We start from the raw sequence: 15,556 nt of genomic DNA, 5'->3' as shown, positions 1-15,556 counted from the left end.
CCCACACAAGTAATGATAAGGAGCTTAGTTGATAAGAGTGGAGGTTCTCTCTGTTATCAACTCAGGGTGAATGCGAACATCTCTGATGTATAGTGTAAGCAGTGATGTACTGGGAAGCCATGCCAACCCTAATTGAATTAAGGTGGTAAGTTTCCAAAAAACTGTGGCGCTGCGTCGGTCGAGGAGTATAACAGTATTATTTTGGTTTCATCTGACTTGACAATGTAATTTGGTCACCGTAACGAGTTTCAAATATTCGTATTCTTGCCTTGGGACTACTCACGTATAAAAGTCGTATTGAAATGTATCAGCCTAAAGAGCATGGTTTTAAGCCGTTTTGATCTTGACTATTGGTCGAGTCAACAGTTATATGATAAGCATTTTGATTGGCTGTTATTTAGCACCAATTGGAGAAAAGAGGTGTGGATGACTTCACCATTTACAACAATTTCCATCATCGTATATGAAGCAACTAGATTCCACGTTACCGTGCGTCTACTCAGGAAGACATATTAGGTGATGTCACCCTGTTTTCATCAGTGACACTTGGAAGCGCCTCGTGTGCCACTCTTTTGCTCTTACCATGCATATTGTGACGGCATCTGCGAAAGAAGCCATATATCTATCACCAATCCACGTTTATTCTGGCCTATTCCAAGCGTTCTAGTCAGTCAAACAGAGTGAAATAGCCAGGGGCACGATAGAAGCGGAGTAGCGAAAAAGAGAGTGAGGTTTGGGTCTGGTGGGGAAAAGAAGACGTTGATTACCCAACATGACCCACACCTCCCTGGTTTTTTCACTCTCCAGCTGCTCTCGCGCTGTTGAATATGGTCCTGTGTTTTAGTAATTGAACGCCCGGAACAGCCTATGCTTATTCTCTCGCACTACATGCTCCTTCTCATTGCTTACAGTTTGTCCCAAGGAAGCAATTCCTCTCTCAGGCAGCGGCAAAATCAGCAGCACAAACTACCCAAAGAGTAATTACACTGCGTCCAGAAATTGTGCCTGGAACATTACCGCGCCAGCAAACAAAATTGTAAATTTTACGTTTACTGACTTTGTGTTAAGTGAGTGTTCAGCAAATCCTTGTTCAGATTCTTGTTCTTATGTGGAGCTTTATGATGGTGGGTCAACAAGTTCACCTTCGCTAGGGCGATTTTGCCAGGGGTCGTCTTGGAATGAGCCTCAGTTGTCGAATGGAAATCAAATGTTTGTGATGTTCCACCCTGGACAAACAGTTAATCGTAGATTTGAAGCCAAGTATGAATCCACAATGACCAGTGGTGAGTACCCTGTGACGTTCATTCTGTATATCCTCTTTTATAATCATCAAACATTTCTCTTGGGCGAAATTGCTCTTGACGCGTTACGCAACCGACTATGCCCCAACTTGCATGTGATTCTATACTATTTAGAGACAGACTGACTTTCGCCGCTCACCACGATCATCCTGAGCTACTTTCGCCTTCTTTTGAAAGAAAACGTATTTAACATTTCTCTTTCACGAGGGTCTCAATAAGGTTAGCCATAAAACGGCCAAAAGCTCTACACGTTAGGCGTAGAAACTGACAGATTATGAAAGTGTGTCCATTAGAGTACCCGGCAGTCGTGCTACATGCCATCTCGCTGATAATATATAGATTTAGGCAAGCCTAAAAGCGGAGCTCTTGTTAGTTTATTTTCCAGCCCTTCATTATACTGAATGAATACTGTGATAAAACTATTAGCACTGGCTGAAGAAGAGTTTTTTCAATGAATTGAAAGACCAGTTCGGGGGGGAGGTGGGGAAAAAATTGACGAAGTCTGGAACCTGGGGACGATATTCTCACAACTACACGCATGCTAGTCAGCGGTATCTTCAGACAGCTTACGATTTTCGTCGTTGTTCTTGATGTTTTGACCAAATTTTATGAAGATAGGGAATGTTTTCTTCTTCAGAGGAAGCGCATGATGTCAGCATTAATTGAAATTGTATTCTATTGAGCCCGAGTTATAATTTCGGTTTGGGAAAATGAGCCAAAATTGAAAGAAACGATAGTATACACGTGCAGTGAGAACAGTGAGTCAGTAAAACGATGCGCCAGAATCGTATGGGCTTCTCTTATATCTGCTTTTGAAGTTGCCAGGTAGGAATGCTCACCCCACTGTTTTTCCCCAACGTTTCAACCTCCTCTGTTTAGCGTAGAAAATGGTTGGGTTGAAATATAATACAAACACTATTACAAAATAATTAGTCAGGGAAAAGGAAAACTTGTGGCATATACACCGTGTTTGAAATGCCATGTCCATAGTAAGCTAACAGGATCGAGGAGGACTATGTGGGAATAGGCTCTCTCGTCTGTGTCAATAATTTGCTAATCACTCCTGTTGGCAATATTTTGACGAGGTTGGGCTGTCAGGGCAAAGGAACTGAAGATTTTAGTGACTTTAGGCAGTGACTTTTTTCAAACCTGGAAACTATCATCGTGAAAGCCATACCTGTGCCCAATAATTCATTCTTATTCTGATAAACTAGTTTTAAGAAGGATACAATATTCTATAGCAAAAATTTGATGCATAAGTTGTGCAAAAAACTTTAATTTGACTACGCTTTTATAGCCAATAACAGTCCCTTCTCATAGTAAAATGTTAGGAGGATCAGAGCAAAAACAATATGCCATACATATGCAAGAGTTTATGTAATTATTTGAATTACATAAATATTAACTGATAAAAGGAGATCTAATAATATTTAAAAAATAATGAAATTTGGTTGAAAAATTAGAATTCAGCACAGGCTGGATAAAAAAAATTCTTAGGAAAAGAAATGTACACTAATGAGAAAGCTAACCAAACGTCTTTTACAACACCTGCCTGTACCTATACGGCATGTAGTAAAGTCTTTTGAAGTAGTCATAATCCCAGTTCTCTTTCTTGTTCCTCTCACCGTATTCTGCTTATTTTGGCGCCCTTTTACCTTTCTTAAGCGATTTTCGCTTTACGCCGTTTACTTGTTGCTTTCTTTGGTCGCTCTGTCTTTTTATATCAAGCCTATTTTCACTTAAAACCCTCTCTCCACTAACTTGAATTATAACAATTTCCTCCGCTTGACAAAGCTTAAACTCTGCCGGTATTGTTGCCTTACGAGTTGTTTAGAAATTGCAAAATACTGAGAATTACTGTTCAACCACATCCTTGCCAATTTGATTTCCCGCTCAAAACGTGGGTTGCAAATTATTTGCTCACGCGGCTTCACATCTAGTAGCCCACTTGAAGCCCTCTTGTAATATCTGACCGTGTGGCCCATTACACTGCATTAAAGCTTGACACTCGAGTATGCGCACTTCATTGTCATCTGCTGGTGTCTCCTGGTGCACACGAATGGGGTATTCAAGTTACGCAAGCAATCGCGCCTGCGCATCACCTTTTCTCACGCCCTTCCATTACGTAATGGCTTAGATAATGCCCACGGTACAGATGGCCGCGCACGCTAAAAGTAGCACCTTGTACGGACGCCCGTACGGTCATTAGTCCAAATTTTTTCGGCCTGATGAGTTACTACTATTTTGTATAGTTATGGGGCTACGCTGCGCACGCTGCGAGCTCCGCTATCAATGAAACTGTGCTAGTTGAAAGGGTCTACCCCAAAACTCAAAATGATAAGCTGGTTTCTGTTTTGGTTTTTCCAGGGGAGATAGACCATCCCCCCGTTGACTTGGTTTTCACCGAGGAAATCGCTTGAGGTAAAATGTATGGAGCTCTCACTACGATGGTATTTTACCAATGATTCTGAGGGTTTGCACACATATTATTACATTCTTAGCAAATAGTTGACGCTGATATCAGTCAATTTGATTGACAGCTTGTCAATTAACAGAGGCAAATAAACGACTGTGTTTTTAGACTTTTCTATTCATCCAAATATTTGACGACTTTGAGGTCAAATTTCTTCCCTTGCCAGAAAGCTACAACACTAATCTTAACTCCCCTTTATAATCGATCATTTCATCTCTGAAAAACATCAAAAAATTCTTTGGACACTACCGTCTTTTTTGTCTTGAATGCCTTTTAAAATCGGCGACTGTGACTAGTTTCTCTCAACTACACCTGTCACGCAATTCTGGGTCTAGGCGGTCACTTTACCAAATAAACCTACATTTTCAAAATGCTCTTCATGTAGATGATTGATCAAAAAAGCTAAATTATATGAAAATATGTTGAGACTTTTTGTAGGAATGGAAAATTTCACGTTTAGAGAGATGCATGAAGGCGAAAACTCGAAGGGAAAATCGTAGCGTTTCTTTCTTCTATCGTTTATTACTTTGGAGATTTGCTAAAATCAGGAAATAGGGCTTTAGTCCGGAACAGAACATTTATTAGTCTACAATGTGGTTGTTTATTATCATTATCGCACAATTCACAATAAGGAAACTATAACAGGAGAGGAGATTTTAAATTCACATGTCTTGTGTTCGTTACAAGTTCCCGTGTGTAACAACTTCGGCTTTTCGAGACCGTGGATGAAGTTATGCGATCACACCTTAGTTTGTTGTTACTGTCATGCTGTGGCGCGCTTTTATTGGTTCATTTCGATACTCATAATTATTCTGGCTATTAGATGTTGTTCCCTCATAGGTTCCCTTTGTAACAGATCGGTGGTTGTGCTTTGTGATCATAAGCATCCATGCTTCAGGAATTTTGTTATCGCCATTGTTGTTATTAGGATGAACTCTGTTGTGGATGGCTTCTTTAACCTTACCTAGCATCGTGAGACAAACGATTACACCTTTAAAACTATAAAGCAACGATGAATAACAAAATTTTCTTTGAGAAAAAAATGCTCAGCGCAGTTACAAGAATTCCCTCTCCTGACCTCGTTGTTGCGGACAGTGAATTGATATCGCCAAAATATATCTTTTCAAAGAATACGGTTGCAAATATTATTTCAAAAAAACACAACTTAGCTTTTAAGTCTAGGATCTTGAACCTTGAAACGCTTTTCTCAGAAAAAAAATTCAAGATGAAAACCTTATCAAATAGACAATATTTATCCACCTGTAAAAATATATGATTTGAAAAGTTTTGGGAGGAAGTTTTTGTCTCTCTCGTTTAAAACACTAGCGGAACTTTCATTCATCCAATAATGTCTTTTGACTTTTGTGCGTGTAGGAAACCCTTGTGTTGTGGAATGTACCAATGGAAAAACCTGTAGAGAATTTGGAAAGCACTTTTGCCTCTATCCCAAGGGGAAAAAAGGAAAAGATTGCAAAGAAAATGGTAAGTTGAACAAAGAAAGACGAATATTTTTGACCCGTTGGTTAACGAGACGTCAATAAATTAAATCTTGAGGATGAAAAGGAGGAGGAGAACTATGAGAATGCCCCAAAAATCCAGGAATGTGAGCTCGTTACTTCCTTACTATTACCCGATAGGTCAGGATTTTACTGAAACGAAATACCAGAAACCGAATTATCAGTGTGGCATGTGGGAGCCACTTTTGTGTTCGTTACAATTTTGCTGCTTTGCTTGATATTAGGTAATGAATGTTAATATGTTGCAAGCTATATCTTCAGGATAATGAAGGTTGTACTTCCGTTTCATTTTGCTACAATAGACGCAGTGGCAATTGTTATCATGATCAGCCTTAAAATTAACAATAAAAAGTGGACAGAGGAACTTACAGACTTTTCTGACCTAGATACACAACTGTTTGTTGAAATAATAATACGTTCGGTAAGTCATTGGTGTTGTTATATTTTTGAGAAGGTGCTCATTGCTTAATTAAAAAAAAAGTCATTGAGAATCAGATATTTTCTATCCAACAGTATAATCATAGGCGCAGTATCCTAATTTGTTAGGATTTTCTCTTTTAAATACTGCAGTAAAACAGAAGGAAGAAAGTTATCTTAGTCCTCCTTTGCTCTTTATAGAAAAGCCTTCCTCGTTTTCTGTTGAAGTGCGTGTAGAGAGCAAGGTATCATTAAGTGAGGAGTCTTTTACGTACAGAGTGTAAAACATTTTCCTATGACTAAATTGTAATAAAATAGGGCAAAACATCCTTATGTCCTTTCCTATAATTATGAGCTTATCCCACTCTCCTTTCTCTACCATACTGACTTATGATTTGGATGTCGTTGCTTTTTAGGTGGATGAAGAATTCAAAGGTTCTGGCGTCAGAGAAATCAATGTAACGCAGCTGAGGTATCATCATTCATCGATGACAAAAGCTACTTATTGTACTTTGATTTTAAAATTCTCTATTTTACTGGTTGAGATACTCTTCAAAACATTTAAGTTGAAGAAATTTTTGGATTTACTTTTCTTATCTTTTTACAGAGAGGGAAGTGTTATCGCAGACATATCGCTCACTTTTGACGAGCCTGTTGGAGAAAATGAAGTAGAATCATTGCTTCTAGATACAATTAAGGATGGAAGCCTAGGTACCCTAAAAGTAGATACCTTTTCCGTAGGATCAACTATTTCAGGTGTGTATAAACTTTCAACGACGGTAATTTGGATTGCTCCTAATGAAAATTGGGTCTGTGACCTGCGAATTTGTACTTAAGATGGATTACCAGTGTGATGGAAACTCACGGAAGTTACCCTTTTAACTTTAAGCTCGTGTGAAAAACATCTTTGTGATGTTCTTGCACAGTGGGTGTGCACCGAAAACATTATTTGATCACAAGGCCAAAGCAAACTTCAGCTACATTTTATGAGTTCTTTACCTATTATGGGTTGCCGATAAATGTGCATAGCTGTGTTTAAATCAGTTTAATTCTTATTAATTCAACTAAACAGTTAAAAAAAGGATTGCTTCTGTAAAATGTATGTCATCTATTTAAGATTTAGTTACTGTTCCTGGTCCAGTCCCATCTGAACCAGCAAAGGTGAATAAGGATGCTATTTATGGCTCAGTTATTGGGGTCCTTGCCTTTATGTTCGCTGTTGCTATTATTTTGATTGCCTGGAAACGCCGCAAACGTAAGTAGAGTGAATTACTATATTCAGTTGGTAAATGCTCTTATTCAAGATTCTACTAACCTAGATTTATGATTTGTGGACGATTGACAAAAGGAGATTCATTTGAAGAATAGAATGGAAACTGAGAAGGGGGAAGGAAAGAGGAAACTGCAAGGAGTCGGAGAACTTGCAGCATAGTAGAGTCATTTCGCAAAGTCTTTCAATTCATGACACCAATAGACGGCGTTACTCAAGACCTTTTCCCAATACGGACAGATCTAGGCTGCTGAATAACATTTTAATTTTTTTTCCCTTAAACTTAAGGAAAATTCTCTCCAAAAGAACCCGAATGATTTAGGGCTGTAATTACAGCAGGATCCTCCATAAACTGAACAATTCTTGAGCGAGTAGATGGTAGTTAAAATAGAGGCGATGCAAATTAAAGAGAGACGCTTCACCGAAGCATTTTCATTTGTGTAATGATAAAGGTGATTTAAAAGGCCTCCCAACAAACCTTGAAACGTTATTTCTACAACTATCTGTCTCAATCTGACACCTGTCGTTTAGAGAGCGCGCAAGAAAAAAAAGGGCATATACAGTTTTGAAAAAACAACCAAAGTAGTTTGGCAAGGACTGTCACCACAATGATTTCTTCGAAAACAGTCAATGATCTTACGGAAAGTATTATTCACTCTCTTCGCGATTCATTCATGTACGAAGATTTACCTCTGTTAATCAAGTAAACGGTGAGGAATGTAATTGTAAGTGAATTCAAGTTTTTTATTTGGAAATTGTGAGAGTTTGTTCGTTTGTTTACTTCAATAGCGTGTGTAAAGCTGGTCTTTCCACCACAAAAACTAAATTCGAATTAGACACTTCAACGAGACACAAGGAGACTCAATGCGGCTTTTTCTCATTGAATTCCTTCACTTTCTGTTGTGCAATTTACGGTACAAATGTCCAAATTGAACGGACTTGAAAAGACTCACCGAGAGCGCATATTTGTTGTAGAACTGAAAACTTCGCACGCCCTTTTACTTCGAACAGATTGTTTGAGAGAATTCAGATATTAAATGAATGAAGGTTCCATCGATTAATTCAATTGTAACCAAATTCCTCACGTTTTAACTTTCTAGTACTTTTTGTGAGGGATTGAAATTAATTACAGACGGGCTTTAGGCCGCTTGTCAACCAGTTTAATGACTCTTTAGCTCATACAAGTTAATTTCGAAACCAATAGCTTTCTGTCAGCCAAAGCGATTTGAGGGAGAGAAAAGAGAGGATCAATGAGTTAATTATCGGCTTGAGGTAGTGACCAACGTCTTTGCTTAAAAATACTGCCCGGCCGGTAAAACAAAATAGATTTATGAAAAATGGCAACGAAGGTAAGAATGAACTCAGCGACTCACGAGAGCATTACTGTTGCCCGTGGGTAGAGATAGGAAAATACGGAATGCGCAAAGAACCAATCACATTGCGGGATTCCTTACCATGCCCTCTGAGGATAAGATAAATAATATTATTACTGGAAGTACTTTCAAGAGAAGGAGCTGGAAATACATGACCGCTTAATTGATGAGGACTTTTTGAATTTTAAAATAATTTAAGCAGCTTTTTTCTCTTTATTTAATGTCATCTCTTTCCTTCTTTCCACACTTCTTAGGTGAAAAAGATAATCGGTAAGATGTCATTACAATAAAACGTTAATATAGCATCTGTAGATCAGATTGGTATTGTTCGTATTTGTAGTTCTGAGAAAAGTTTCTCAGTTGTTCTCAAAATGTGTCAGTTGATATTTCCAAAAAAAACAAAAAAAAAAGACAAAAACAAGAAAACAAGAAAGTGATTTTGTTGGTGAGGTTTAGTCAGTTTCCTAGAAACTATTAGTTTTGATTTTCTTTTAGACCTAATACAGTCCTTAAGGAGTCACGTACGCCTCACGTGGTAAGTATGGGGTGCATTTTTATCGAATAATCTACTTTGTGATGATCAACAAATATCTGTTTGGCAATTAAATGCTGAAAGTTAAAGCAAAGCATGCATACCTTCAATTTTTTCAAGGCCCTTGGGACTTGAATACCGTGAATCAGTTGTGTAGAAATGGTGTTACATAGGAAGTAACAAAAGGAAGATGAGTTTTTATTAGTCTATTACTTATTATACAAATTAAGTTTGGATTTCAAGGTTCATTGAAGTGCGCTTTGCCAACCTTTTGCCCTTATTTTAAGAAATTGCAGCTGTATTTACGAGTCAAATCTTCTTAGTACTGATTCGCAAGTGCTCTCAGAAAAGGCGTTTAGTTTAGTGGATTACATCATAATATTCAAGAATTCTCTAAATTTTATCTCATTGTCATAAGAAAGGTTACGGTTGCGTGTGATTCTCCTTTATTCTGGTCGCAAAACGAGTGAATTAAAATGAAAAAAAACGTACAATTCCATAGACTGGAGAATGCACCCATTAAATTTTGCATGATACTTCCCTAAGAAATACGAGACATCTTCCTTACTCGTAACCAATCCGTATGGGGACAAAACAGGCCAGACTAAGTGTGAATCTCTTTTCGCTGGAAAACAGAACGAGGGAATTGAACTGGAAAGTAGCAATGGGAACCTTAGCACCGTGGTGCATCATGCTCCCAGAAATTACATGGACCTGAGTGAAGTTAGACCACTGAATGATCCTGCCACGGACCCAGAGCGACGTTATTTAGAAATAAACGAATATGCACCCCTGCACCCAGGAACGCGCTCATGGGAAGTGGAAAGAGAAAATGTAACATTTGAAAAGATTATTGGAAAAGGTGCCTTTGGTCAAGTCGCCCAGGGAAAAGCTTCAAACCTTCGAGGAAGAAAGGAGACAATTACAGTTGCCATAAAAATGCTGAAAGGTACTCTATTCATTGCCTAAAGAGCGTTTTAGTTAAGATAAGGCTTTACTGTTACTGAATAGTCGTTCTTTTCTTTAGGTAACGCTACAGACATAGAGAGGAAAGATTTGCTGTCAGAGCTTGAAGTCCTGAAGAAACTAAGGCCTCATCCACACGTTATCAAGTTGCAGGGTTGTGTAACTGAATCAGGTGCAGAAAATAGAATGAAACTGCCTAGTTTATGTCTCTTTGTGTCACCCTGACAACATAAAGCCAAAATTGCTCTGAATTCATAATTTCTTGCTCTCTCATTATACCTAATCCTGTCATTGTTGATCTTAACAGTATCAGCAAAGAGCATTTGTAGCAATTGTGCACGATAAATAATTATTTTGTTTTATCATTACGAGTTCCGGTTCACTCGATTTAAGATTATTTATCCAGTTTACCGCAGATCCTGGGTTAAATTTAGAATGCACTTAGCACAAGTGAAAAGTTTTTCGTTTTCCCATTGCTGTAACTATCACTTCAAAGTGATAACGTAGCTGATGTTCTTTGTTGTTTTCTACATATATTTTTTAGATCCTTTGCTTGTACTTATCGAATATGTCCCGTATGGAGATCTCCTGGGCTATTTGAGAAAGAGCCGACATTTAGAAGATAACTACTTCAAGGACCCGGATATTAAGCCTCAGACGAGTTTGACTTCCCAGCAGCTAATGAAGTTTTCCTGGCAAGTGGCTGATGGTATGCATTATTTGTCCTCAAAAAATGTAAGTCGATTTTAGTATCAAAATTCCCTTTGCTGTCTCGGCGGCAATAGATGCAAGGGATACCTTTTTCATTTCAATTTCCATCCACACTTTTTTGTGCATGAAGTAAACTTGGATACAAGTGACTCAAGTTGGAACTTGTTTGATACTTAAACAAGGGAAATCTTTCCAATATGGTTGGATGGAGCTTAATAGGATAATAGAGCTTTCTGTTTGCAATGATCAAAAGCGTCCATTACATCTATCACTTTTGTTTCGTTGCAAAGAACAAAGTTTTTCCATCCGACGCTTTTGAGCAGTGCAAAATGAGTTATTGAATCAATTAATTATTCATCAATGCTCTGTATTATGTACGACAGATTATTCACCGCGACCTTGCAGCCCGGAACGTCTTGGTTGGAGAGCAAGAACGATGTAAGGTAACCGATTTTGGAATGGCAAGGGACGTATGCCAGGAAAACATCTACGAAAAGAAATCAAAGGTTTCTGATTTCGTTATCATGATATGTTGCGTGTTTGGCTAATACCGAAGTTTATTAGGATAGATATATCCTATCTCAACCTCTTCTCACCTTGTTTCTCAGTAATGTTTAACACTACATCATCGCCAGATAAACAAAAGGAAGAATCATCTGCTCTTTTTCTTCAACATTTCCTTTCCATGTTTCGATAGGGAAGACTGCCAGTAAAATGGACAGCTTGCGAAGCGCTGTTATACGGACGATATACGACGAAAAGTGATGTGTAAGTGGATCTAATAAGCCGATAAACAGTTTTAAAGAGTTAAAAAAAACCGTTCAAATCTATTCATGTTCAACCTATAATTTAATTATACCTGTACGTGTCAACTTGCAATGAAGCCTGATGGCATTTTCTTTAATTAGATGGAGTTTTGGAATTGTGCTTTACGAAATCTTCACGATAGGTATGTCAGATAATTGTGTTTCAGTGTAATTTATATAGATGGCGCACTTTTTGATCGATTCCCTGTCTTCGTGTTTAACGTCTCGTCTTAGGTGGCTCTCCATATCCAAAGATTGACGGAAGAAAAATGGCAGATTTACTGACTCAGGGTTACAGGATGCCTAAACCACGACACGTGGACGATACCCTGTAAGACCATGGACCATTAATTTTTTAATCATGAACTTGCTGTGAAAAGTTAAGAATTTTTTTTCATTACCTCTATAGCTCTTTAGCAACGAGAATGGCCTTCCAGACCTAAACAATCAAATATCAATCTATGGACCATTACTTTCTTTGACTTCCTAGGAATAAGGTCCCAACTTTCGTGCTTAGGTAGCTCTGCAGAATGTTATGAAAAAACTTTTAGTAGAATTCGTATCACCAAAATCCAAGTTTTATTTTATTTTTTTTGGTTTTATTTAGTTACAAGATTATGCAAGACTGCTGGCAAGAGAACCCAGATGATCGCCCAATTTTTGAGAATCTTAGGAATGATTTGAAGGAAATGGAAAATCAACATCAGGTGGAATATCTACAAAATAAATTTAAGCAAGGCTTAGTCACCTTTTGACTTAGAAGTCGTTTAATAGATTCTCTTTTTTATTTTCCTTACAGAGGCTCATCAACATGCAACATTATGACAACATCCTTTACGCAAGCATGGATTAGGCTCTTGTTCAAGAATTGTGGAAACAACTCTTATCATAATAGGCGGAAACCGTCTCTTCCACACACCCCAAACAATAGAAATTTTAAAACTAGATGTGTCCTGATGCTAAATCCAGTCCCTTTTATAATGCAGCTAACAACCAAGGGAAGTACCCTGCCCATAAAGCGACGTAAAAGTCGGAGTAAAGTGATCCGTTGTTGCTAATTACCATGTAGTTTAATTGGTATTTGGTATAGAAATCAAGGTGAACCATTATCTATTATATCAATATTTAGTCAATAGCTATTAGAATGATTAAATTAGGATAACTGCGCACTTTAAGCGTTGTTCAGCCCACTTTATTGAATGTTGCACTCGAAAATAAGGTTTTGGTTAAATGTTAGATGTTATTGCTGACACACTTTAGAAACTTTAGCTGAGGAAGCGCTGGAGAAATTGTTTTCGTTATTGCATTCTGTGAGCTAATGGACATTTGAAGTTTGGAATGAGCCTGCATTTTGATATATAAGCGAGTAGCTTAAATGCGTCCTTGAATAAAAACTGCAACCACAAGCGAGCAGTGTGAATTTTCCAGTAGAATACACTTTTTGGATGCTCTTTCCTGTGCCATGTTGAGAGCTTCGTAAAGTCGAAGCCGGGTTCGGAAAGAATTTACCCAACAAATGCTGGCATAATGAATGTCGTTTTACGTCGATGTTGTGGAACTCGCTGAATTTTCGGGCATCCTCGTACTCGTTTGTCTAATCCCCGATATCCGTCATGCCACGATTGCCAAGGACGCACGAGGCGATTTTTTTAAGGAATTAGGCCGATCGCCAACATTGCCATGATTCAGCAACATAGTGATCTTCACAAAACGCAATACTAGGCTTTGATAATCTCCGATATCCGACGTACCAGATTTTGGGGATTCACAAAAGTCACGGGTTAAGTCCAATGATTTTGACCTAAGCGTGCAGCTTAATCGCATATTGAGTAACTCGGTCTCTCATTTCTCGTAATGATGAGTGCGAGCGTGTCTGAGTGTTTTTACAGATACTACAATAGTACAGGCTGTTATTTGATTGATTTGGTCAATTTTTTTTTCTGTTTTTGTTTTTGTTTTTTTTTCTGGTTTTTTGTTTCTGTTTTTTTTTTGCTTGTTTGTTTGTTTTTTTTTTCTAATAGTATTTTAACATTTTTTGCATTGCATCTTGCTTTCTCTTCAAATTTCTCCATCTACAGGGAGAAATTTGAGGAGCGGGCATTGAAATTGGCCAGGAATCCACTTCCTTTATATTAGAGATAAGTGGATGATACCATCACAATACTAAGTGCACCAGCAATGGTAACAAGAATGTTATACACGGGTTTATCCGATATCGTTTCTTTACTTTTTTTTGCACTTCTTAGATGAGAGAGTTGATCGGTAAGATGACTTTGCCATAAGTAGTCTAATGTATAAGAAAATACACGCATCTCATTTATTAAAAACAGATTTTCTTCATGTTTACAGCTGTCTGAAAATCTTTCCACTTTAAGAGAATTTTACGATGTGACTGTCATCCATTTCGTCTTGATAAAAGCGTCGCCTTAAGTATAATAGATTCGATGTTGAAACGATGCAAGAGTAACTAATTTAGGTCACATGATATCTTGTTACAAAAGGTAAGATTTACGTTCAGTGAATATCGACTCCTATGACGATTGATTGTACCTATGCTGTCCTTCAATTCCTTAGGAGCAAAAGAATCATGTTGGCCTGAAATGAAGAACGTCTACTCTGTTATAATTACGTGTAATTAATATCTGTTTGGCAATTGGTGTTTGACGTTAACCATATGTCATGCAGATAATATTTGGATACAAAGGTTTAAGTTCGCTGTGCAGGCTGTTCAAAACGACTCCCATCCAGAGTTTACTGTGTTGTATTTACGAATCAGATCACCTTGAAACTGATTCCCAAGTACGTGATTCTGGTTGAAATTTGGATGAGATTGCCTATGAAAACTCAAGCACTCTTCCTTGCCTGGAGCACTCTTCCTTCCTCGCCCTGCGAGGTAAAACGGAAGCGAGGGACCGTCTACGAAAACCTGACACTATTAAATCTATGCAACAGTACGTAACTTGATAATATTTCTGCGAAATGGCCTACGAAACCGCTAGAAGGGAAACAAACGGACTCAGCAATGCTCCCTTCGAGATTCAGCCCGCAAAGCGTCAGCGGGATGGAATTTAAAAATCCTCATGGACCGTGCTCTCGGGCCCGTTGCTCGTGTCAGCATGGGTTGAAAATTTTACTAATAGTAAATAACAAAAATGCCGACGTGCAGGTGCATAATGAAAGCGAGTAGCAAGCAAAATCTATTCCAAAAGCTACTGTGGTTTTATACATTTTTTAATTTACTAAAATAGAAGAGCTTGAATGAAATTGAATAAATTGGAAATGGTTAAATGTGAAAGTTTACGAATAAGTATGTTGCAAACAAGCACACGAAAAAATCAGTAAGTTTTTCCCGTAACACCCGGGTTAGTTTTACCCTACGGATGAGATATTGCTGCGATAGGAATTAAGCTCAGTAGAAGATGAACTGCAGATTCAGATCGCTGGCATTTGCACTTGGCTGTTGGATTATGACTCAATGCCTCTAATAATAACAATGATAATAATAATAATAATAATAATAATAATAACAACTTTATTTAAGGAGGGTAACACACAATAATTCAAATGATGAACTAGTGTCCCTCGATCCTAAAGTACCGTATTTAGAATTAAAATGTATTTGAGGATTATAAAACTGGTCAACAGGTCTATAAGAATGCAAGCTAAAAACTAGATAAAATAAAATATGCCGCTTGGGTTAGGTTAAATCGCCTTCAGACTAAAATACTCTACTTCATCGCAGCTCGTTAGAAAATGTCTATGAAAGGTCTTTCTGAAAAAAGCAACTGTTGTCGCCTCTTTTTTTAGGTTAATGGGTAGTTGGTTCCACAGCCTTGTTGCAAATACGCTAAAGGACCTCCCTCCCTCGGTTTCGCGATTGAAACGAGGGCAGGCGAGATTTAATTTATTATAACGACCAGTTCGTGTGGGTAGGTCTGCATTAAATTTGAGTAGATCGTACATATAAGCAGGACAGCTTCCTTGTTAACGCTTAAAGACTAAAGTACTCTCAATAAACATAACTTCGTCATAGAAAGGGAGCCATGCTAATTTCTTAAAGAGTTTCACGCTGTTCGACCTTGTGACAGCTTCCAACAAACTCGGGAAGCGCGTTTTTGAAGCTAGAAGACCCTCATCATGTCATCACTTGAACAGTTCGATCAAACAGTTGATCCATATAAAATTAGTTG

The 15,556-nt window shown here is 38.0% G+C and overlaps 1 protein-coding gene across 1 annotated transcript in view; it reads left to right on the top strand.

The window, feature by feature from the left end:
• Positions 1–12,772, top strand: part of LOC131773610 (fibroblast growth factor receptor 3) — an 88,659-nt gene extending 75,887 nt beyond the window's left edge. The window contains exons 5-20 of the mRNA XM_066169163.1: positions 5,149–5,256; positions 5,594–5,712; positions 6,125–6,180; positions 6,316–6,464; positions 6,826–6,963; positions 8,606–8,621; positions 8,847–8,886; positions 9,520–9,832; positions 9,911–10,021; positions 10,394–10,584; positions 10,944–11,066; positions 11,258–11,328; positions 11,469–11,509; positions 11,601–11,697; positions 11,974–12,073; positions 12,166–12,772. Of these exons, the coding sequence (XP_066025260.1) occupies positions 5,149–5,256; positions 5,594–5,712; positions 6,125–6,180; positions 6,316–6,464; positions 6,826–6,963; positions 8,606–8,621; positions 8,847–8,886; positions 9,520–9,832; positions 9,911–10,021; positions 10,394–10,584; positions 10,944–11,066; positions 11,258–11,328; positions 11,469–11,509; positions 11,601–11,697; positions 11,974–12,073; positions 12,166–12,219 (1,727 nt within the window). The 3' untranslated portion in view covers positions 12,220–12,772. The remainder of the gene's footprint in view (positions 1–5,148; positions 5,257–5,593; positions 5,713–6,124; positions 6,181–6,315; positions 6,465–6,825; positions 6,964–8,605; positions 8,622–8,846; positions 8,887–9,519; positions 9,833–9,910; positions 10,022–10,393; positions 10,585–10,943; positions 11,067–11,257; positions 11,329–11,468; positions 11,510–11,600; positions 11,698–11,973; positions 12,074–12,165) is intronic.
• Positions 12,773–15,556: the final 2,784 nt, after the last annotated feature.

The sequence above is a fragment of the Pocillopora verrucosa genome, chromosome 6, assembly GCF_036669915.1.
Source record: "Pocillopora verrucosa isolate sample1 chromosome 6, ASM3666991v2, whole genome shotgun sequence".
Taxonomy (NCBI): domain Eukaryota; kingdom Metazoa; phylum Cnidaria; class Anthozoa; order Scleractinia; family Pocilloporidae; genus Pocillopora; species Pocillopora verrucosa.
This window is presented reverse-complemented; position numbering and strand designations above follow the sequence as displayed.